Source organism: Antechinus flavipes, chromosome 5 (assembly GCF_016432865.1).
Source record: "Antechinus flavipes isolate AdamAnt ecotype Samford, QLD, Australia chromosome 5, AdamAnt_v2, whole genome shotgun sequence".
Classification (NCBI taxonomy): Eukaryota; Metazoa; Chordata; class Mammalia; order Dasyuromorphia; family Dasyuridae; genus Antechinus; species Antechinus flavipes.
The window spans coordinates 106,035,708-106,060,823 of record NC_067402.1 but is presented as its reverse complement, the minus strand read 5'-3'; the positions used below and the strand labels follow the sequence as shown (position 1 = coordinate 106,060,823).

The window sequence follows — 25,116 nt, the reverse complement described above, 5'->3', positions numbered from 1 at the left end:
ACTACAAACAGGGCTGCTACAAACATTTTGGCACATACAGGTCCCTTTCCCTTCTTTAGTATTTCTTTGGGATATAAGCCCAATAGAAACACTGCTGGATCAAAGGGTATGCACAATTTGATAATTTTTTGGGCATAATTCCAGATTGCTCTCCAGAATGGTTGGATTCGTTCACAACTCCACCAACAATGCATTAGTGTCCCAGTTTTCCCGCATCCCCTCCAACATTCATCATTATTTTTTCCTGTCATCTTAGCCAATCTGACAGGTGTGTAGTGGTATCTCAGAGTTGTCTTAATTTGCATTTCTCTGATCAATAATGATTTGGAACACTCTTTCATATGAGTGGTAATAGTTTCAATCTCATCCTCTGAAAATTGTCTGTTCATATCCTTTGACCATTTATCAATTGGAGAATGGCTTGATTTCTTATAAATTTGAGTCAGTTCTCTATATATTTTGGAAATGAGGCCTTTATCAGAACCTTTAACTGTGAAAATGTTTTCCCAGTTTGTTGCTTCCCTTCTAATCTTGTTTGCATTAGTTTTATTTGTACAAAGGCTTTTTAATTTGATGTAATCGAAATTTTCTATTCTGTGATCAGTAATGGTCTCTAGTTCATCTTTGGTCACAAATTTTTTTCTCCTCCACAAGTCTGAGAGATAAACTATTCTATGTTCCTCTAATTTATTTATAATCTCGTTCTTTATGCCTAGGTCATAGACCCATTTTGATCTTATCTTGGTATATGGTGTTAAGTGTGGGTCCATGCCTAATTTCTGCCATACTAATTTCCAATTATCCCAGCAGTTTTTATCAAATAATGAATTCTTTTCCCAGAAGTTAGGGGCTTTGGGTTTGTCAAACACTAGATTGCTATAATTGACTATTCTGTCTTGTGAGCCTAGCCTTTTCCACTGATCCACTAATCTATTTCTTAGCCAATACCAAATGGTTTTGGTGACTGCTGCTTTATAATATAATTTTAGATCAGGTACAGCTAGGCCACCTTCATTTGATTTTTTTTTCATTAATTCCCTTGAGATTCTCGACTTTTTATTGTTCCATATGAATTTTGTTGTTATTTTTTCTAGATCAATAAAATATTTTCTTGGAAGTCTGATTGGTATAGCACTAAATAAATAGATTAGTTTAGGGAGCATTGTCATCTTTATTATGTTCGTTCGGCCGATCCAAGAGCACTTAATATTTTTCCAATTATTTAAGTCTGACTTTATTTGTGTGGAGACTTTTTTATAATTTTGCTCATATAATTCCTGACTTTCCTTTGGTAGATAGATTCCCAAATATTTTATGGTATCAACAGTTATTCTGAATGGAATTTCTCTTTGTATCTCTTGCTGTTGGGTTTTGTTGGTGATGTATAAAAATGCTGAGGATTTATGGGGATTTATTTTGTAGCCAGCTACTTTGCTAAAATTATGAATTATTTCCAATAGCTTTTTGGTAGAATCTCTGGGGTTCTCTAGGTATACCATCATATCATCTGCAAAGAGTGATAGTTTGGTTTCCTCATTGCCTACTCTAATTCCTTTTATATCTTTCTCGACTCTTATTGCCGAGGCTAGTGTTTCTAATACGATATTAAATAATAATGGTGATAGTGGGCAACCTTGCTTCACTCCAGATCTTACTGGGAAAGGTTCCAGTTTTTCCCCATTGCATATGATGCTTACTGATGGTTTTAAATATATGCTCCTGACTATTTTAAGGAAAAGTCCATTTATTCCTATGCTCTCAAGTGTTTTTATTAGGAATGGATGTTGGATTTTATCAAATGCTTTTTCTGCATCTATTGAGATGATCATGTGGTTTTTGTTTGTTTGGTTATTGATATAGTCAATTATGCTAATAGTTTTCCTAATATTGAACCAGCCCTGCATTCCTGGTATAAATCCTACTTGGTCATAGTGTATTATCCTGGTGACAATTTTCTGTAATCTTTTTGCTAATATTTTATTTAAGATTTTAGCATCAATATTCATTAGGGAGATTGGTCTATAATTTTCTTTCTCTGTTTTCAGCCTACCTGGTTTAGGTATCAGTACCATATCTGTGTCATAAAAGGAGTTTGGTAGGACTCCTTCAATCCCTATTTTTTCAAATAGTTTATATAACATTGGAGTTAATTGTTCTTTAAATGTTTGGTAGAATTCACATGTAAATCCATCTGGTCCTGGGGATTTTTTCTTAGGGAGTTGATTGATAGTTTGTTCTATTTCTTTTTCTGAGATGGGACTGTTTAGGATATTTACTTCTTCCTCTGTTAGTTTGGGCAAGCTGTATTTTTGGAGGTATTTTTCTATTTCATTTAAGTTGTCGAATTTATTGGCATAAAGTTGGGCAAAGTAACTCCTAATTATTGCTCTAATTTCCTCTTCGTTAGTGGTGAGTTCTCCCTTTTCATTTTTAAGACTAACAATTTGATTTTCCTCTTTCCTTTTTTTAATCAGATTTACTAAGGGTTTGTCTATTTTGTTGGTTTTTTCATAGAACCAACTCTTAGTTTTATTAATCAATTCAATAGTTTTTTTACTTTCAATTTTATTGATCTCACCTTTTACTTTTAGAATTTCAAGTTTAGTGTTTGACTGGGGGTTTTTAATTTGTTCCTTTTCTAGCATTTTTAATTGCAAACCCAATTCATTGACCTTCTCTTTCTCTATTTTATACAAATAGGCCTCTAGAGATATGAAATTTCCCCTTATTACCGCTTTGGCTGCATCCCATACATTTTGGTATGATGTCTCATTATTATCGTTTTCTTGGGTGAAGTTATTAATTATGTCTATGATTTGCTGTTTCACCCAATCATTCTTTAGTATGAGATTATTTAGTTTCCAATTATTTTTTGGTCTACTTCCCCCTGCTTTTTTGTTGAATGTAATTTTCATTGCATCGTGGTCTGAAAAGGATGCATTTACTATTTCTGCCTTACTACATTTGAGTTTGAGGTTTTTATGTCCTAATATATGGTCAATTTTTGTATAGGTTCCATGAACTGCTGAAAAGAAAGTGTATTCCTTTCTGTCTCCATTACATTTTCTCCAGAGATCTATCATATCTAACTTTTCTAGTATTCTATTTACCTCTTTGACTTCTTTCTTATTTATTTTGTGGTTTGATTTATCTAATTCTGAGAGTGCAAGGTTAAGATCTCCCACTATTATAGTTTTACTGTCTATTTCTTCTTGCAGCTCTCTTAGTTTCTCTTTTAAGAATTTAGATGCTACCCCACTTGGTGCATATATTTTTAATATAGATAGTGCTTCATTATCCATGCTACCCTTTAGCAAGATATAGTGTCCTTCCTTATCTCTTTTAATTAGGTCAATTTTTGCTTTAGCTTGATCTGAGATCAGGATGGCTACCCCTGCTTTTTTGACTTCACCTGAAGCATAGTAGATTTTGCTCCAACCTTTTACCTTTAACCTGCATGTATCTCCCCGCTTCAGGTGTGTTTCCTGTAAACAACATATTGTAGGATTCTGGCTTTTAATCCATTCTGCTAACCGCTTCCTCTTTATGGGGGAGTTTACCCCGTTCACGTTTATGGTTAGAATGACCAATTCTGTATTACTTGCCATCTTGTTAACCCCGGTTTATGCTTTCCTCCCTTCTTTCCCCTTTCCCCCCTTCCAAGTATTAAGCTTGTGAGCACCCCTTGCTTCTCACAGCCCTCCCTTTTTAGTATCCCTCCCCCCGCCTTAGAGTTCCTCCCCCTATCTTGCCCCTTTCCCTCCCAGTTCCCGTATTCCCTTCCGCTTAGCTTATTCCTTCCCTTTCCACTTTTCCCTTCTCACTTTTCAATGAGATGGGAGAAGTTTCACCATAGATTGAATATGTCTTAAGATTTTTCACTTAAAGCCAATTCTGAAGGCAGTAAGATACCCACTATATTCATCCCCCTCCATTCTTTCTCTCAGATATAATAGGTTTCCTATGCCTCTTCATGAGATGTACTACCCCCACTTTACCCTTTTTCTGGTACAATGTCCTTTCCACATCAATTTCTAGAACAAGGTATACATGTATTCTTTATACATCTATATAGTCAAAATATAGTTCCCAAGATTAATCTTTACCTTTTTAGATTTCTCTTGAGTTCTATATTTGTAGATCAAACTTTTTGTTAAGTTCTGGTTTTTTCATCAGAAATAGATGAAATTCGCTTACTTCGTTGAATGTCCATCTTCTTCCCTGGAAAAAGATGCTCATTCTCGCTGGGTAAGTTATTTTTGGTTGCATACCAAGTTCCTTAGCCTTTCGGAATATCATATTCCAGGCCCTTCGATCTTTTAATGTGGATGCTGCCAGATCCTGGGTGATCCTTATTGTGGCTCCTTGATACTTGAATTGGGTTTTTCTAGCCGCTTGCAATATTTTTTCTTTCATCTGAGGGTTCTGGCATTTGGCCACTATATTCCTTGGTGTTTTGATTTTAGGATCCCTTTCAGTGGGTGATCGATGAATCCTTTCAATGTTTATTTTTTCCTCTGTACCTATGACTTCTGGGCAGTTCTCTTTGATAATTTCCTGGAAGACAGTGTCCAGGCTCTTTTTTTTCATCATGTTTTTCTGGAGTCCAATGATTCTCAGATTGTCTCTCCTGGATCTGTTTTCCAGGTCTGTTGTCTTCCCCAGAAGGTATTTCACATTTTTCTCCATTGTTTGATTTTTTTGGATTTGCTTGACTGATTCTTCTTGTCTCCTCGAGTCATTCAATTCCACTTGTTCAATTCTGATTTTCAGTGAAGTATTCTCTTCACTCACTTTTTAAAAATCTTTTTCTAATTGTCCAATTGAGTTCTTTTGTTCTGTGGAATTTTTTTCCATTTCGCCAATTTTGTTTTTTAGAGAGCTGTTTTCTGTTTCCAGTTCACTAATCCTATTTTTCAAGGATTTTACTTCTTTATCCACTCTCTCTTTAACTGACTTCTCCAGGCTCTTTTCCCATTTTTCTTCTAGCTCCCTTGTGAGAGCCTTTTTAATCACTTCTATGAGGTTCATCTGTGCTGAGGAACAGACGATCTCCTCCTTTGGGGATTCACCTGGGGACTGCCTGTTTTTAGTCTCCTCAGGATTTAGAGTCTGCTCTCTATCTGTATAGAAGCTGTCAAGGGTTAAAGTCCTCTTCAGCTTCTTGCTCATTCTGTCTATTAATCAGAGACAAACTACCAAAGAAAAACAGAAAAAACTGGAGTCTTTCTTTGGGGGGGGGGGGCTGGGTATGTTATCGAGCTTCCTCTACAGACTGTGGGGGGCAGCAGTGAGGCACTAGCAGGACTGTGCTGCGCCTGCGCTCTGAGATCCCAAAGCGTGCTGAGTCACTGAGGGGGGAGAAGGGGGGGGCGCGGCCAGGTCCTGAGAGACTCCAGCTGTTTGGGGTTGTATTCTTCACCCCCGGTGTTTTTAGCTTCTCTGCTGGGCTGTTGACTTGCTGCTGGAGCAAAGTATCCAAACCTGTAGCGAAGCTCTCCCCGCAGAGACGGCTACGATCACTCTCCACCCCCTCTCCAGTCTGCTCCTGTGCCCTCACTGCCGCTGCCCGCCGCCTGCGCCCGATCTAAAACCACCCCAGCCCTCCAGTAAAGACAGACCTTTCTTGGCGGATCTCAAGGATGGCTTCTCTTGGTAACTATTTGTGGGTTTTTTTCAGTCAAGCATTGATTCAGAGGCTTGTAATGAAATGGATAGTGAGAGAAAGCGTGGAGCTTATGCAGCTGTGAGCCTCCTTTCCGCCATCCCAACATTCACTTTCTAAGAATTTGGTTTCCACTTTTTTTCTCTGCGTTCTTCTCTCCCCACCTCCTTCCTCAAGATGGCAAGCAATCTGATATAGGTTATATATAATCATATTAAATATTTTTTTCCATATTACTCATGTTATATAATATTTTAAATTTAAATTTTATTTAAATAAAATTATCTCATTTGCCAATGACTATAACGATATGATATTTGACAAACCAAAAAGCCCCACCTTTGGGGATAAGAATTCACTATTTGACAAAAACTGCTGGGAAAATTGAGAAATAGTATGGCAGAAAGTAGGCATAACCCACACCTAACACCGTATACCAAGATAAGGTCAAAATGGGTTCATGATCTAGACATAAAGAATGATACTATAAACAAATTAGAAGAACATAGGATAGTTTATCTCTCAGATTTGTGGAGGAGGAAGGAATTTGTGGCCAAAGAAGAATTAGAAATCATTATTGTTCATAAAATAGATAATTTTGATTATATTAAGTTAAAAAGTTTCTGTACAAACAAAACTAATGCAGACAAGATTAAAAGGGAAGCAATAAAGTAGGAAAACATTTTTTACATCCAAAGGATCTGATAAAGGCCTCATTTCTAAAATATATAGGTAACTGACTCAAATTTATAAGAAATCAAGCCATTCTCCAATTGATAAATGGTCAAAGGATATGAACAGACAATTTTCAGATGAAGAAATTGAAACTATTTGTAGCCATATGAAAAGATGCTCCAAATCACTATTGAGCAGAGAAATACAAATCAAGACAACTCTGATACATCATTACACACTTGTCAGATTGGCCAAGAGGACAGGAAAAGATAATGACAAATGTTGGAGGGGATGTGGGAAAACTGGGACACTGATACATTGTTGGTGGAACTGTGAATGGATCCGACCATTCTGGAGAGCAGTTTGGAACTATGCTCAAAAAGTTATCAAAGTGTGCATACCTTTGATCCAGCAGTATTTCTATTGGGATTATATGCCAAAGAGATCTTAAAAGAGGGGAAGGGACCCACATGTGCAAAAATGTTTGTGGAAGCCTTTTTTTGTAGTGGCAAGAAACTGGAAACTGAGTGGATGCTCATCAATTGGAGAATGGCTGAATAAATTGTGGTATATGGATGCTATGGAATACTATTGTTCTGTAAGAAATGACCAGCAGGATGGTTTCAGAGAGTCTTGGAGAGACCTACATGAACTGCTGAAATGAGCAGAACCAGGAGATCATTATACATGGGAACAACAAGATTATATGATGATCAATTCTGATGGACATGGTTTCTCTTTAACATTGAATTTCTCTTTAACATTGAAATGATTTGGAGCAATTCCACTTGGGCAGTGATGAAGAGAACCATCTACACCCAGAGAGAGAACTATGGAAATAGAGGATAGAACACAGCATAGTATTCTTACTCTCTCTGTTATTTGCTTGCATTTTGTTTCTTTTTACTCAGTTTTTTTTTTAATTTTTCTTCCTTCTTCATCTGATTTTTCTTGCATAACCAGATAGCTGTGTGAATCTGTGTATACATATTGGATCTGGCATGTATTTTGGCATATTTGACAGGTATTGGACTGTGTGCCAGGTGGAGGAGGGGATGATGGGAAGAAGGGGAAATTTTTCGACAGATTAGGCAGGGGTTAATGTTGGAAATATGCTTTGTGAATAAAAAGCTTTAATAAAAATAATAATTATGATCTTATTTGATTTTTACAATAATCCTGAGAAGAATGCTATTAATATTCTCATTTTGCCGATGAGGAGAGCAAGTAAGTTGTGAATTGTTACTTTGGATAGTACAACTGGTTGTTGTTCTTCATTCTTGAAAAGAAACACAATGATATTAAGTTGGAGTCAAGTTAAAGTCTCTAACTGTGACTGATTAGAACAATATGAGTTCAGAAAGCTTTACGGAAAGTCAGAAAAAATAATCCATATGAACATCTGAAGTGGAGATATCTCTCTGTTTGAACATATCACATTTCTTAAATATACCTCAATTTGGTTCATTCAAAAAGTACAGCATCTTCTTTGATGCAAGTACATCATGCTGGATGGTCCGTGTCAGTGTCTTCCATTGATCTCACAACAATTCCAAAGTTCTTCAGAGAGATTTTGACAGTGAAGACTCTGCCTACCAAACTGAAGGTCTACTGCAGGTCTCTTGTACTGACCTTATTGTTGTGAAACCTGGTCTGTCTCCAACTTTATGCCAGAAAACTAAACCATTTTCATTTGAATCATCTTGGGAATATTCTGAAGAGCGCTTGGCCAGATAAAGTACCAGACACTTAGGTCTTTTCAGAAGTTAAAGCACAAAGAATTCAAACTCTACTACAGAGAGTGACACAACTGATAAATCTGGGGATCAGTATAAACCAGTATCTTCCTAAATCCAAGTGACTCTCCACTGAGCTTCTTAGCAGAATGAACTGCTAGGGGGCACCATGAATAGTGTGAAGGGTCTGAAGTCAAGAAGACTCATTTTTCTAAGTTCAGATTCAGACTCAGAGACTTACTAATAAATACTGTGTTCTTGGGGGAGTCATTTAATCTTGTTTGCCTCAGTTTTCTCACCTGTAAAATCAGCTGGAGAAGAAAATGGCAAACCACTTCAATATCTTTACCAAATGTGTGTGTGTGTGTGTGTGTGTGTGTGTGTGTGTGTGTGTGTCTGTTTATGTATAACCCCATTTGGAGATATATAGGTAGTATAAGGATGGTGGTATACTTAACAAAAAACAGGGGAGAGTTACAGGAGAGATTTAAAGGGGAAATAAAAAGTTCTATTTTGAATATATTAAATTTAAATGTCTATAAGACATTATCATGCCATTAAGTAATTGAAAGTCAATGTTTACAATATAACTGAACTTTATATGGTCTATGCAGGAAGTGAATGATAATATTGAAAAGAGAATTCTAGTTTTTACATTGGGAATGAATTTCATCAAACATAACCATTTGGAAGTAGTACCTCCATTTCCCTGATTTCATTAGTTTTTTTTTTTTTTTTTTTAATCTTTGAACATTTTTAATGAAAGAATTGAGGTTGAGGCTTTTTTCCATCTATAATGGAACATTAAAAAAAAAATTAGTGCAATGATAGAAATGGGTTGAAAAGAAAGAACTGCTATATAAGGAAAAGAAATTTGGAAAAGATGTCCTGCTTTCCTCCTTTTTCTGAAAGGATGATGGAGGTTAATTATAGTGCCTCAGTATCTCTAGTTATTATTATATTTAAAATCTAAGCAAAGAATATATTCCATTCTTTAATTATTTAGGTTGTGCTTGTAGTGGTGCATTTTCTCATTGACCTCCCTAGTGTGCTATTCTTGAATTTGCTTGATGAACCAGATATCTATTCTACATTCATTCTAACCAGATTTCCACCATATTTTCTTCTTATCAGTAAAAGGGAGATGATCCCTTTATATTTAAAACAAAAGTAAGAAATATTTCCACAGTGACGGGAAACATAATGAGCTGCATTCCTGAGTTGCTATTAATGCCTTAGTTAATCTTCAGGTATAATTGAGGGGTTGCTTATGTGCACAGCACCTGAATGATGTTATCTTACTTATTAATCTGCAATTGCTTTTATTTTTTACTCAGTCCTCACTCCTGTGACTATTCTTTGGTAACTTCCAAGCACTAATTTACATGATAATGGAGCTCAGATGTTGCTGTATGACCTTGAGGAAACACTTTATCATGTCTGGGTCTCAGTTACCTCATTTGTAAAAATAATAGATTAGAAAGCAAAATGAACTTGGCATGAGAAAACTTGTGTTTACCACATATTAGCCATGCTATAAGAAGCAAATCACTAATCACTAATTTCATTTTATATTGTTGATGTGGGAAAAAATATGTAGTCTAAATCTTAAGATGCTGCATAAGGCAAACTATCATTAAAATCATCAGTACCAAAATTCTGCTCTTTTATTTAAATACATATAAGTGATTAATATTCATATTATATCCGATTTAGCATTTGTATTCTGAGAGGCAATAGATGAAAAGCTGGGCTCAGATTCAAAAAGAGGTATGTTCTGACTCATTGGTTATTTTATTTTAAGTCAATTATTTACCCTCTCAGTGTCCCCAAGAAAAATACATAAGAGTACATGTCACAGAGCAGTTTTCAACATGCCTGCATATTAGGAATTCCTTGACTTAGGATATTGGATGTCAGCAAAATCACAAATCTAGTCTTAAAAGTTATGTATTTTCATTAAATTTAATATTGAAGAATCAAAATTCCAGTCTATATTTTTTCTGAAAGTCTTTTCTCAGTACTAATCATTTTTACACTGTATTACATTTGTTATTATTGTCCAACTCTTCTTCCTAAATATGCTCTTCTCTTTGAGTTTTCTTGATTATGCTCTCTTTGGGTCTTTCTTCCACTTATTTGATTCTACCTCAGTTTCTTTTGGTGGCTCAGCATCCATAGCTTGCTGCCTAAATTATAGGCATTACCCCATGGCTTTGTCCTGAACCTTCTTTTCTCTACCATTCTTTCTTGGTGATGAAGGTAGTTCTGAAAGGTTTATTTTTCGTTTCTATACAGATCAATCACAAATCTATATACTCAGATCCAGTTTCACTCATGAACTTCACTATTAGGCCATTGGACATTTTGACTTGGACTTCAAGATAAACATGCCCTAGCCTGCCAAACCTGCTTTATTCCCATTCAAATTCTGAAAAACATTGTCAATGAATAGGTCAAAGATATAGGAAGGAGTGTGTGAGAGGAATGATTTTGAATCTGAGATCCTTAAGAGCCATGAAACAATGAATACTAACATAGATAGACAAAAAGTGGAAGAGGATTGAGAAGTTTGCCTTGGTCATTCATAGACAAGGAGAGCAAACTCTCATTTATTTACTGAGGCTGGATTTCAAGTATTGGAACAGTTAACTGAGAACTACCCATTGTAAGACTATTTTGATGCCCTATCAATATAGGAGAGCACATCTCTGTTTCATTGAATGAGTTTCCCATTCTCCCTAATTTATTCTGGAAGTAGATTCCAAAGGATGTTGCTTTCTTTTTTCTTTAATTTTTAATTTTTCTTTATGTATAAAAACAATTTTAGCATCCATTGGAGTTTCTTTTTTGAGTTTCAAATTCTATTTCTCCATGCATCTTCTTCTTGCTTCCTGAGATGGTAAGCTATCTTAATATAAGTTTTACACATACAATTATGTAAAATATTTTTATACTGATCATTTTGTGGGGGAGCAATGAAATGGTAGGAAAGAAAGGAAAGATGGAAGGAAGGAACAAAGGAAATAAGGAGGGGCAAAGAGAAAAACAAAGGAAGGAAAGAAAGGAAATGGAAAGAAAATGAAGATAATGTGCTTAAGTCTATATTCGGACATCATCAGTTATTGCTCTAAAGGTGGATACCATTTTCCATCATGAGTCTTTTGGAATTGTCTTGGATCATTGAAGTACTAAGAATAGCTAAGTCATTTTTATTCATTGTAAAATACTGCTGTTACTTTGTACAGTGTTCTGTTTTGCTCACTTCACTCTGTATCAGTTCATGTAAGTCTACTCAGATTTTTCTGAAATTTTGCTTGTCATTCACACAATAATATTGCTTTACAATCACACACACAACTTGCTCAGCCAATTTATGGGCATCTCTTCAATTTCCAATTCTTAACAAAGAGAGGTGCTACAAATATGTTTGTACAAATAGATTCTTTGCCCCTTTTTATCTCTTTGGAATATAGACTTAATAGTGGTATTGATGGATCAAAATGTATGCACAATTTGATAGCCCTTTGGGAATAGTTCAAAAGTGTTCTTCATAATGAGAGGATCAACTCAAATCTCCACCAACAATGTATTAATAAGACATTGTTTTCTAAAAGAGTTCTTGAGTCCTTGGTCAGCTACATAATAGCAATCAGTTTAATAAAGCCTATTTTCTACCAGTCTCAGAGACCATAGAGCTAATCTCTTAAAGCATACTTAGAAATAGTCAATTCCTCATTGTATTATTTTTTTGTAATTAAGCAAATGTGTTTTTAGAGTTTGAACAAGATGAAGGTTTCCTGAATAATTAGTAGGTTTGACAGGTAGTACACTCTTTGTTACTTGGTTTGTAACTCTTGTGTGTTATACAAAGTAACTAATACAAGGGTTTTTAAATTGCAGTCTACAGGTAAGTGTCCAGGGATACATCTTAGGGGCTCCATGAATTTGAATGAGAAAAATATTACGTCTTTATTTTTAATAATATCTAAATAAATTCAGGATATATTTTAATCATATAAGAAAGATATTCTGAAAAGGATGTCATAGATTTTACCAAACTATCAACCATGATAAGAAAAACATTAAGAACTTTTCATCTTAAAGGGCAAGGGAACAGAGCTTTTTGAGAGTTGTGATCCAGTTCAATGAAAACAAAGGTTGAATTCAACAAAATTAATTTTATTTAAAACTAAAGTAAGATAATTAAAATAAATCAGACTTAACAAAGCATCACAATTTATTTTTGGACCTTGGACACTTATCTTAATGAAGTGAATACATTTTGATTCATTTTATCCCAGCCAATGTATTAGGAATCTGGCACACAAAGTGTACCATTTGTTTACTAGCTAATGCAATCCCCACATGGAGAAATGTGCCTTCCATATCCCCACTACTTAACATATATTTAAGTAGCAATAGGTAATCAATAAGGCAAATTATTTAAGTTCTAATCAAACTGATATCCAAGCTCAAGACTCCATTTCTTTCTCTGTTTCTTTCCTTTTAAAATACAGGATCCCATTTTGTCACTTCATTGCAAGGTTTGGCAAGACTGATACAAACTAGGTCAGATTAAATTTTTAAACTTGTCTTAGCCCTATCATTTACTGAACTCACTTTGTTGAGTTCAGAATGATGACATTCACTCATAGTAAATAGTCCCTCCATTGCCCTACTTAACAATTTTTACAAATGCCTAAATGCAAAATAATTAAATGCAGAAAAGAATGATTAAGTTCCACAAAGTAAATAAAGGATGGTTAATTAGGTTCATGCATATATAGGTTACAGTTTGACCAAGAATAAATTTTCTGAGGAAGAGAAAGTAATAAGAGAATAGAGAACTGAAAGATATACTTCATGAATGCCCATAATTAGAGGATCATGTAGAGGAAGAAGAGCTAACAAAAAAGAGAAATAAAAACTACAGAAGCACTATCAAGAAGGGGTTGTATCTTACAGTCTGAGTATGGAGGGAATTTCAAAAAATAAGAGGTAGACAGTAGTGTTTGATGTGACACAGAGGTCAAAGAAAATGAAGACAAATCAGGGCATTGAACTTTATCATTGAAATATTTGTGATAATATTAGTCAGGGATAATAATAGTCAGGGAACAATAATGAGGCAGAAGATAAATTGATAAGATTAAAGAAAGGAGGTAGTAAGGAAATATAAGATTTGAGTATAGGGTTTACATTTAAGGAATATGACAGGTATATAAAGAGAAAAATAAAATTCTATATTAAATATTAAGGGAAAGATTATTTGCATTTTGTAATTGATTGTTTGAATTCTCTCTAACCTCCACTTTTACTTACAAGAAGTAGACATATTCAAATTTGAAGACAAAAGAAAAGATGCTAGCAGAGATTGGTGGGAGTGGGAGGAGAATTGAGGAAGTTTAAGAGAAAGGGGAGGATGGGGGTAGGAGAGGAGAAGGAAGAAGAGTAGGATAAGTCAACTACCATTTGTTTAATGCTGATTATATGCCATTTTCCTAAATGTTGAGGTACAAAGAAAGGGTAAAATAATTCCTTTTCTCAAGGAAGTCACAGCACTATAGGAAGTCAGTATAATTTCATTAGTTTCTCTAGTTTCACTCTGCTGCTTCTGAATAAGAGTGAAAGCAGTGGATTGTAGTAGTGATCCAAAGCTGAAGCTTGGGAAGGAAAAAGTTAGCAATGGGAAAGAGGACAAGAGATTGGAAAGAATACAATGTAGAATTGAATTGATTCACCAACGATTTGATGAGGAAGAGACAAAATTATAGCCCATGCAAGGGTGGTACTTAGGCAAAGAACTGAGAAGTGGAAGAATTTGAAGTCATAGTGAAAGTGAAGAACAAGGTTTGGATTTCAATGCAAAGAGAATGGTAGGATGACAGCAAGTTGTGGATCAGATAAAGGAATTCCAGAGTTTATGAACTTGCAAGTTGTGAATTTGTGCTTGATGACCAAATAAAAGATAAGACTTCTGTACTTTTGGTAGGATGGAGAAAATAATAAGTTGAGGAACCAAAAAGTTGATTGAGAGACTATCAAAATGAATTTTGAAGTTGGGGAGAGAGAAAGACTGAGACATGCACTGAACATGGTAAAGAAAGAAGAACATCTTGGGAGTTGGTAAGTAACAGCTACCAGATTTGTGCCTACATTGTAAATATGGGTTTAATGGACCTTAAAGAAGAAGTTATTAAATAAAGTTGGTAGAAGGATAGACTGGAAATGAAAGCAGAAAACAAAGCATATTTAGACTCCCTCACTAGAAACTAGAGTTGGAGGATCCTGAATGAAACTGCAGTGTTGGAAAGTGTGGAAAGGAAAACTGTGTTACTGGGAGGAGACCAGAGCCAGTGAGTACAAGTAGATGTAAAAAAAAAAAAAAAAAAAAAAAAAAAAAATGGTTTAAGATGAAAGTAAGTAACAACTGATTACATCACCAAGATGAAGGGGAAATTTCTGGACAGTAACCTTCTCTTTGAACTCCAACTTTCATATGGCTGTATTCCCAACCTTGAGCAGACAAAAGACTTTTAAAAGTATTAGGAGAATTTTTATGAAAGATTCAGTGCAATGATAGAAAATAAATGAGAAAAAAATGACAGCTGTGTTAAGTCCCTGAATCTAGGTATTTCTCTTTAACCTGAATATTTTGATCTTGCCATTATTTGTGTATCATTTCACTGTGAAGCTCCATGAAGTCAGGGGTCATGTCTTATTTGTTTGCCTAGGAAAACATCTCACACATAACAGACATCCAAGAAATAATCATCAAATGACCAAATGAGAAAAGAAGCAAATTGAAAGGTGAGGGGAAAGCAAATATGTCTGTCTATGACACATTTTCCCCATAGTTGGCAGTTCTCCTTGCCATATCCTTCTTTACACTTCTAATAAGCACTCATGCTTCTGTTGTCTGATATCTCTTTTATTCCCATTTCCCATTCTATTGTTTAAAAAAAAAAAACATTTTCTTGTTCTTCTTTCACAAGATTCTCAGCCAAGTGGGTTTTAACACTTCAAAAAAAAAATCTTTCATTTAAATTAAAAAGCAATAAAGAATTTTTTTCTATGCCCCTAGATCTTGGAGGGGAGAAGATAGGCAATTAGGATTGCTCCTTCAAGAAGAAAGAGGCAATCAAATTTCAAGACAGTATTATACAAGCTAATGTTAGAATTAAGATTATATAATATTTGAAAATATTAAATCAATAATTTGCTATTTTACCAACTTTTTATTTTACCAACATTGTAAATACTTAATATTTATTGGCTGTCATTGATAATAATATGTAGTAGACAAATCAGGCAAGGAAATATGAGGGGAAAGATAGCTACAATAGAAAAAGAAAAATTCTTCATTTCACTTTTTCCCTCGACGCATATAAAAATTATTTTCATATTTTTCTTTATTATGAACTCTCAATTTCTACATCTACAAAATTGAAATAACAATGGCTACTCTCTCCAAATCACAGCAGATCATCAAATATTCAGTCTTGCAAAATGTGGGCTTGACGTTTAAAGAAAAGACAGTAGAGATAAGGATGACTGAGCTAATATAATAAAAATGACACTTTTATCTAAGTTCACTTACTTATCAATTCTATACCAATCTACTAAAGAATATTTTTATGGAGCAAGAAAAAAATAAAAACATAATTCATCTGGAAGAATATAATGTCAATAATATCAAGGGAATCAATGAAAAAGATCTGAAGGAAGGCATCCTATCAGTGTACCAGACTTCAAATTATATAGCAAAGGAGTAATCTGATACTGGTTAAGAAACAGAGTGGAATAGATTAGGCACACAATATCCAATTGTAGATGATCATAATAATCTAAAATTTGATGAACTCAAAGATCCAAGCTTTGGGGTAAGAATTCACCATCTGACAAAAATTCTAGGAAAAGTGGAAAGTAATTTGAGAGAAACTAAGCATAAACCAACTTCTAACAACATACATCAAGATAAATGTCAAAATGAAATAATTTAACCATAAAATAGTAATATCATAAATAAATTAGGGGAGCATAGAAAAATTTACCTATCAGATATATGGATAAGGAAAGAGTTTATGACCAAACAAGATAGAGAGAATTATTTTTTTAAGTAAACATACTTTTTTCACTTTATTTCTCTTCTTTTGTGTGTGTTTTCTTTTAACATGAATAATATGGATATTTGCTTTTCATGACTTAATATGTATGATCAATATTATATTGCCTGCTTTCTCATGGAGGGAGAGGTAGATGGTAAAGAGTGAATTTGTACTTCAATTTAAAATATATTTTAATGTAATTGGGAAATATTTAATGAAATAAATAACAACGCATTTTAACAGGTAAAGATGAACATTCCAACTAATAATGTATTTAAAAATTCTAGATTGTATATAAAATTGTAATTTTAATTTTCAAAAAGTTTATTTAGATTCTAATAGTGTAATACTAACATCATTATACACAATTTTAATAAAGTCTCCTGATTACTACCGGACTTAATGTTTTAGATATGACATTCCAAAAGAACAGAGCCTTAAAATGACAAACAATATGTATGCAGGAAATTTAAGAGGTAGATTTTCCAGTGTTCTTCTAAAAGGAGACAATAATTCACAGTCTCTGCAACAGAGGGCATAAAATTCTTTCATGATTTAACTTGCAATTGGTCCTTAACGGAAAATGGACCAACTTGAGAGAGCTATGACTAGAAAGCTACCAAGTTAAACATTTTCAGAACGAGAAAGAGAATAGACATCTGTCATGTGAAGTTGGTGGCCTTTGTTCAGTATTTAGGATTTAATTAGTATAAAAAACTCCTTGCAAAGAAACTCCCTAGTGGCTATCCACCTATAACTTTGATTCTTAAAGCATGGATTATGGTCCTTAGTAGTTAAGTGACTTGCCAGTGGTTACTTAGCTAATATGTGTAAGAGATAAAGTACAATGGGGTAAATAAACTAAACTTCTCTTATTGTGTGTGTGTGTGTGTGTGTGTGTGTGTTTTAAAAGTGACAGTGTTACTTCACATAATAAACCAGTAAGTGTAATGGGCTGAGGCTTGAGTTGATGCACTGAGGTCCCAAGCACATGAGGCTAAATAGTAATTGGACCATACTCTATTAATATATAAGCTTGGAGAAAGAATGGCCCCCACCTACTCTTTGTGCAAGTCCTGATGTGTTGTATAAGAAATGACGATTCTGGTGGGTGGAGGCAGGGGAGTGAAAAAGGAAGGGGAGGAGAGCTCAGCACTCACTTGCTCTGTTAGCTGATTTCCTGTTGGTTTCTCTTCTTTTTGCTTTTTTGCTGTGGTAGTTGGGGTAAATTGACTTGCCCATGGTCATATTGTTAAGTGTCTGAGGCTGGATTTGAACTCAGATCCTCTTGACTTCAAGGTTGGTGCTCTATCCACTGAACCATATCCTCCCCAACATGGGTAGGTGCGACAGGAAATCAGCTAACAGAGAAAGTGAGTGCTGAGCTCTCCTCCCCTTCCTTTTTCACTCCCCTTCCTTTTTCACTCCCCTGCCTCCACCCACCAGAATCGTCATTTCCTATATAACACATCAGGACTTGCACAAAGAGTAGGCGGAGCCATTCTTTCTCCAAGCTTATATATTAATAGAGTATGGTCCAATTACTATTCAGCCTCATGTGCTTGGGACCTCAGTGCATCAACTCAAGCCTCAGCCCATTACAAGTAAGTAGGATTCTATTTAGACTATGAAAAGAAAAAAACATCATGGAATTTATTTTGCAAGACTTAGAGAACCAATCTACCCATCATGCACTTTGCAAGTCTTTCTATTCCATGATAACATTAAAAACGCAATGTGGCTTAGAGTTATAAAAATCAAATATTAAGCAGAATTAGAAGAAAATTTATTTTAGGTATTATGTTTTCAGAAGTATTTTTTTTCCAAAAGAGCAGGGGAGAAAAGAATGATAAAAAGGAGGAAGAATGAATTCTTAAATACACAGCCTTAAGTTTTTTACTCAATCAATAAGTTTAGAAAGGCTTGACGATTCTACAGTTTTAATGACTATGTGAGCAAAAATTTTACACATTCTAATATGTCTATGTATTTGTAATATGCAACTTTGAAATGCCTTGTTATTTTATTTGTCCTTCACAAGAGCTCTGAGATAATTACAAAAAGGTATTATATCCATAATGATGTGACTTGTCTCTAGTCAGCTATTGTCAAAAGTTGAAGTTGAACATAGGTCTCACCTGACTATAAAACCAAACTTTCAATATCCCTTGCAAACAGTGTGAAAAGGCATTTATAAAGACAATGTCAATAATTGTGGCAAGTGGGATTGGTTTACAGAAGGTGACAAAACCATTTAGGAAAAGACTGCTCAGCTTTTGATTAACAAATTGATTTTGCAGAAGGCAGTCATGTTATACTGGATGAAAAGTGAATCAACTATACATTCTTAATGAGTGAGACTGACAGCATGAATTTGGAGAAGGAATCAAATTCCATTTACTCAGTAGTCAATTGATATCCCACACCATGCAAATCCCCTGTATTTCCAGTAATGTAACTGATGGTCATCAAGATAATGAGTCATCAAGGAAAGTTTTAAATAGTGTTCAGTGTATCTATTTGTAAAAACATAGCACGATATATTTACCATTTTTATCAAGCAATGAATAAAATAAAAATATTTTGGCACTTTAAAAATTAAACATCAATTTGATCTTTGCAGACTGCCAAATCCATGACCACTTAAAAATGACTGAATTATTTCTCTAAATCTCTCAGGATTTTAGGAAACTCCTAGAAGACAATTTGTATTCTGTCCTGTAGTTCTGACAGTCAAAAGACAACAGCCAAGTTCTCTTTGATTAGATTTTTTTTTATTTTTTATCTCCACTAAGAGCAAGTCAAGTAGGTAGATACAATCAATAAATGTACACATTCTCTAAGGCATCCCATCACAGGAGACTAGGGAACCATTAGGGATATTATATCAGGATTATTCATGTTTTTATTCTATTATGCAGATATATGGCTTTCGTGCAGATTTTCAAAGACCAAAAGATAAAATGCTTCTAACAATCAATATACAAAAAGAAATTTAAAAACAAACTTCACCCAACCCCATGAGTAACTTGGTACTACAATGTTTAATAGGTATAGTATATACATGTGATTCACGGATATCTTGTGCCTGCTAAGTTTTTATTTGAACATATTTTCTTATTTTAAGTTATAAGAGCAAAGTTATAGGTGCAGGGAGTGGAAAATTTGTTGATATTTTTGCTAGTCAAATGGAAAAGTCATTTAGACCATCATTTCCTCACATGAAAACATTCCTGAATGGAGATATTTCATTGGCTACTCTGCACAGGCACTGCCAGATCACCCTGAGGGCATATTTTAACTTTGGTTTCTACTTGGCCTAATGGGTGACTGGAAGCAATGAGAGGGAGATATTACTGTAGCAAAGGGACATTAGTCACCCTTTTTGAAGTGTCCTCCACACTGTCCTTCCCCTGGAAGCCAGCATTCCAGACAAGTATGAGGTAGGCACTACTTGCTACACATTCAGGACCTTCTTCCCTCTTGAGCAAACTCATTAAAAAAGATCAATAGTTTCTTTTAAAACTGGAATCAGTGCCTTGATGAACTACTTTCAGGACTCATTTTCTGCCCTTATCATTATAGAAAAAGACTAAGAAAGGAGAAATTCTTTGCCTCCATCCCCTTTAGCAAACTAGAACCATGTACAATATTCTAGCAAAGTTTTGAGTTTTCACACTTTGAAATAGTGTTATGACTATAAAATCTGGTGCAAAATATTCTCTTCTCTTTCCCTCCTAAAGCATCTCACCCCAAAAAGTCACCTTAACTTCTTTACTCTTCACTTTAAAAACTTAAGCTAACTGAATTATCTTTTTTTTTTTAATGGAAAAAGTTATATAGTCTTTCCCACAGGCCAGTCAAACATTTAAGTGTCAAGAAGTTGACTAAATCCCACCTCTCCTTATGTTAGAAAATAGATAGGAAGTGACCTAGAAATAAGACTTTCACTCATTACTGTGAATGATTTTGAAGCACCTGTGGGTCAAAATTGACAACAGTCAAACCAAATTTCAATTGTTTTCAAATAAATATAAAAAGAAACTAAGAATTAAATAGGACTCACTATTATTCTTTAGTTTCCTTAGTTCAAAAGCAACCCAGGTTTTCTACAAAGTTATCTTTTAACCTTTCAATCTCAGGACAACCCTAAACATAGCTCTCTATTCCTGTAATCTTGAACTTAGATAATGAGATGGAGCTTGCTTTTAATTATTTCTTAATGTGGTTTTCTAGAAGTGAGACCAGAGAAAGCTCTTCTTCAAAATGAATTTTCCTCTTCTTCCTAAGTAATCATCTTCTTTACCATGGAATATACAGTCTTTCAGCTCCCTATATGAATCTAAACAGAAATGGTTTCAAGAATGTAACTCTCAAAGAACCATCCTCTGATAGAGCTTCAGAGACTGGGAATTCTCTGTCATCTCCAAGGCCTTTGGGAACTTATTTGCCACCGACTACCCAAACATGAAGGTCTCATTTCAATGAATCTTTTCTTCCTTTTCCTCACAAACTGCACAGATTGAGATGGAGAGAGTCATATCTCTTCATAATATATCAGAATAACTAAGAAAATAGATATTTGTTAGCGAATCAATGGATAGCACCCCTCCTGAACACTAAATCCTGGTTACTGGGGACCTTTTCATGGGGTTCCTCTTTTTAACTTTCCAGAAGGCTCAGTTAAAAAACCTCATGCCTACCATATACTTCCACTCATGCAAGTGGCAAATATTTGAATTTAAACTTTTGAAATATATAAGAAAATCTAACAGAGTTCTCTCCATATCACTACTCCTTCCCTCTAAGCCTAGCAGGTTTAAGATCTCATGAAATGAAAAGTGTTTGAAGAAAGGGCTTCCCCTGGTGTTTTCTGAAACTCCCCAATTTATTGGGACCATCAGTTGTTTCACCAACAACAACAATTGTAATAATCACCTATGTTTGGAGCTTGTTCTTTTTGATCCTTATCTCGTCAGTTTTTCATTGTGATTTAGCAAGTCAGAAAGCCAGTTTCAGTAAGATAGTTCTGGCAGAAGGAAATTTAATTTCACACATATGCATTTGAGATTATAGCCCTGCTATACAAACTGACCTTTTTTCCATAACAAGAGAAAGAATCAGAGGGTCAATTATATGGTTTGTTAAGGGCTGGAGATAAAACAACAGAAATCTCCTGCATTTCTTTGGCTTCTCATAATGTCCTGTCAATAGAGGAGTGTGGCATAGATATTTACCAGGCTGTCACTTAAGAGATCTTATTCTGACTCACTATGGATTCATGGGATGTTGTTTTTGGCTAGTACCTGTAGGAAGTGCTAATGCAGAAACAATGATGATGACAAGCTAATAGAAGACAGCACAGCTTCTTTCTATCACTACCCAACATTCTGGTATAATTCTGAACAGCCAACAAACAGTTGGATGTGATACATTTGTCTCACCTCATCTCTCTATCCCCTATGCAAATATTTTCCCTTTAATTTAGATCATCTTGAAAAAAAAAGAAATCTTTTCCTTACATCTGGCTATCATTTGAATTTTCTAGGGCATTCCACTTTTATTAAACAGGAATCAGTCTCAAAGCATGGTCCTTACCTATTTATAATTCATTTTGCAAGTTGGCATTTAGTGCAAAGACAGAATTGAACACAGATCCCTCTAATGGGGAAACTTTCCCTAGAAGTTACAACTACTCTGGGAATGGATCTCATGCCTTTATAAGATGACTGGAATATGCAGATGTCCCTTCTTTAAAATAAGTATAGTAATAATTTTAATCTTCTGTTTTACAGAATAGCTGATTATGATAAGACCAAAACTGTGAACTTAGATAATGCCAAACAACTTTATCTTTCTCATAAAATCAGAGAAATCTTCCATTGAGACTTAACTAGGATAGTGTGATTGAGGCTTTGCTCCAGGGCACCAATATTTAGAAATTACAAAGATTTTACACATGCTCTCCTACAGACTGAAATAAGAAATTACAAACTAGGAACTTATAACTACTTGGTTAGCGTGAAAAAAATTTTTAAATAGGAAGCTACAAGTTCACAAATAATGTTAATAGCACCCATCTGTGAGCCTCTATGATAACTAACTCTCCCTTTTCAACTGATTTCATCCTGATTGCTTATTCTATTTTTGCATATCATGAATTTCAAGGTTTATTGGTGGGGGGATACAGTTTGTACTGTTTTCCTGAGCCCCTAAATTTGTAATTACAGCTCTGCTTCCTTTATAAATGCCCCTTGAAGGGCCAAGAGATAAAGGTGTTACACACATGGTCTTTGGCACTCACATGATATCTATTGGAACCAAATAGCCTGGCAGAGACACAGGATTCATGTTCTTCCAGTTCTCACATTATTACCCTAGGACTGGTATGTGCCTTGCAACTGTAAACCTTTCCATTACAAAATGTAATTCTTTCTTTCCTATTCCCCAAACCCAGCCCTATAGGTGGCCTTGCTTGAGGCCAATAGCACCAATCTAATCACACTTTCCAATAATCAATGTCAAGGAAAAGAGCATCACTAAAAATAAATCTTCTGCTTATGTACAGAAGTCTTTTAACTATATCTAAGCAATAAATCTTCATTACTAATAGATTAGACTGGGTGGAATGGGAGTGGGGCAGTACAGTGGGAGACAGGAGAAGATTTTAGAAATGAATTATCTAATAAAACAGCATATTTTCTTCCTGGTAATTTTTCATATGGAAAAATCTCTTTTGCCTAGAAAACAAAGATTGCTGCCAAAATAGGAGATCATTTTGAATACAAAATACTATTTTTGCTTTAAAAAAACAGCATTTGTTCCAGAGCACAGGAGAAAGTTTAAGATTACTGATGTTTCTTGTTTTAACTGACTAAAAGCAAAGAAGAGTTTAATGTTTGAAAAGATGGTATTTCTTCCTATAATAAATGGGAAGAAGAATTCAATTTTATTTTGCCTGGGAAAAAGTTCAAATTTGAAAAGGGAGTAGGGAGGGCACCTAACCTGAGAATACATTTACTCAGTCATCATGAAATCTTAACTCCCACTAAAAGAAAAAGAATATAAAAAGATGGTTGGTTTTAGACCTAAAATTGTGCATGACTTTGAAAAATTGACTTTAAGCTTTTATATAGTGTTCATTGTATGATAGAAATGAATTTCTAAATGGAATTACAGTCTTTTAATACAGGCACCTAACAGTGTTATGGTTACACATGAAAAAATACTACTATAAAAAAGTTCTTTTTTTTTCCTTTCTGCCTATTGTATAATTAAGCTATAAATAACTTTAGGATAGGACCCCTACAATTGGTGTAAATAAAACTGTTAACTGATCATGTTTGCCGATGTCCCTTTAACGTTCTGCCCAGCTTGCTGTCTTTTAGTCCAACATCTTCTCTTGTTTCTTGCCCTCCTTTTTCTTCTTCTTGGATTCTGCTGTAGTAGCCAAAAGAAGAAAAAAGAAAGAAAAAGGAAAAAAAAGCATTAAAATACTAAATTACGTAAATACAAGAACCTTCTCTGCCTCCAAAAAAGGAATTAAGGCAATAAGACAAGGTGAGAAATTCAAGGGTGGAATGGAATGTGTCTTGTTTTCCTGGATACAAAAGAAAATATCAAAAGTAAAGTGCTAACACTATATATGTATGCATGTGGTGTGTATGTATGTGTTCATATAATTATTATTAATATACATAATTACCTGTTCTATGTCCATCAGAAAACAGAAATCAATATTACGATCATATCACCAAATATAAAATAGATACTATTTCAAAGTCAGAGGCCAAAGTCAATCCATCAGCTAATCAACAAGCATTTATTATGTATTTACTTTGGGCCATGCATTGAACTAAGTGCTGAGGATACAAAGAAAAATAAAAATAAATTTTGCATTTCAAGCACCTCACATTCTTTGGGGGATTCAACTATGTAGAGGAAAGATTTATACAAAACAAATGGGAATAAGATCAAAGAAAAGAACATTAACAACTAGAACATTATCCATTCCTTCATTCATTCAACAAATATTCATCAAGCACTTATTCTGTACCAATCTGCTAAATGCCTAGGATGCAAAAACAAAAGTTTGTGTAGTAAACCACAACATTGTAACCCTCTCCCCTCAAAAAAAAAAAAAAAAAAAAAAAGTAATTGGCTGAAAACAAGAAGATAAAAATAAAATCTACTAAAATAGAGAAGTTCATCAATAAAGAAAGTTTTATACATACCCATATGTATGTGCAATGTGCATGCAATATATACATACAAACACATTGTCAGTGAAGGAGGCACAAAGCTAGAGGTCTGAAATAATGATCACTACAAGATACCATCTGATGTTCTATTTTGCAAATTAGGAAGGCTAAATGTTACAGAAGGATGTTGCAATCTAAAGTAATGACATTACTGCAAAAATGCAAAGGTGACTCACACAATCTAATCACTGACAGCAGGGAAAATCCATGCACCAAGTAACATAATGGAGTGAGTACGGCATAGCTCATAGGGTTAGAAAGAATTTTTAAGTTTATGAGCTATGTGATTCTAAGTAAATCATTTACTCTGATTCTGTCTTTTCATCTACAAAAAGAGAGGACCACACAAGATTGCCTCTATAATCCTTTCCAATGCTAAATCAATGAGTCTGTATTTTTATGAGCCTACTATGTGCTAATTTCAGGAATAGAAAGAGAAAATTTGTCTGCCCTCAAGGAACTTACTCAATTCTATTGAGAGTAGGGATGGTGGGCAGAACAACCCATATAACATTAGATTTTCTTCCTCAAATATTGCATCTCTACCCTGCCCCTCTCCACTCCCATCAAGTAGAATATAAGCACCTCAAGAACAAGGATTGTTTAATTTTTGTTGTTGTCTTTGCCATGACTTAGTATGTTCCTAAAGGGAGCCTTGGTCTCTTTTT

At 34.6% G+C, this 25,116-nt stretch overlaps 1 protein-coding gene across 3 annotated transcripts in view; it reads right to left on the bottom strand.

Moving 5' to 3' along the window:
• Positions 1-18,939: 18,939 nt before the first annotated feature.
• PTN (pleiotrophin) overlaps positions 18,940-25,116 on the bottom strand; it is a 124,962-nt gene continuing 118,785 nt past the window's right edge. For all 3 annotated transcript variants that reach the window (XM_051963701.1, XM_051963702.1, XM_051963703.1), the window contains one exon: positions 18,940-23,627. In XM_051963701.1, the coding sequence (XP_051819661.1) occupies positions 23,572-23,627 (56 nt within the window). In that variant the 3' untranslated portion in view covers positions 18,940-23,571. The remainder of the gene's footprint in view (positions 23,628-25,116) is intronic.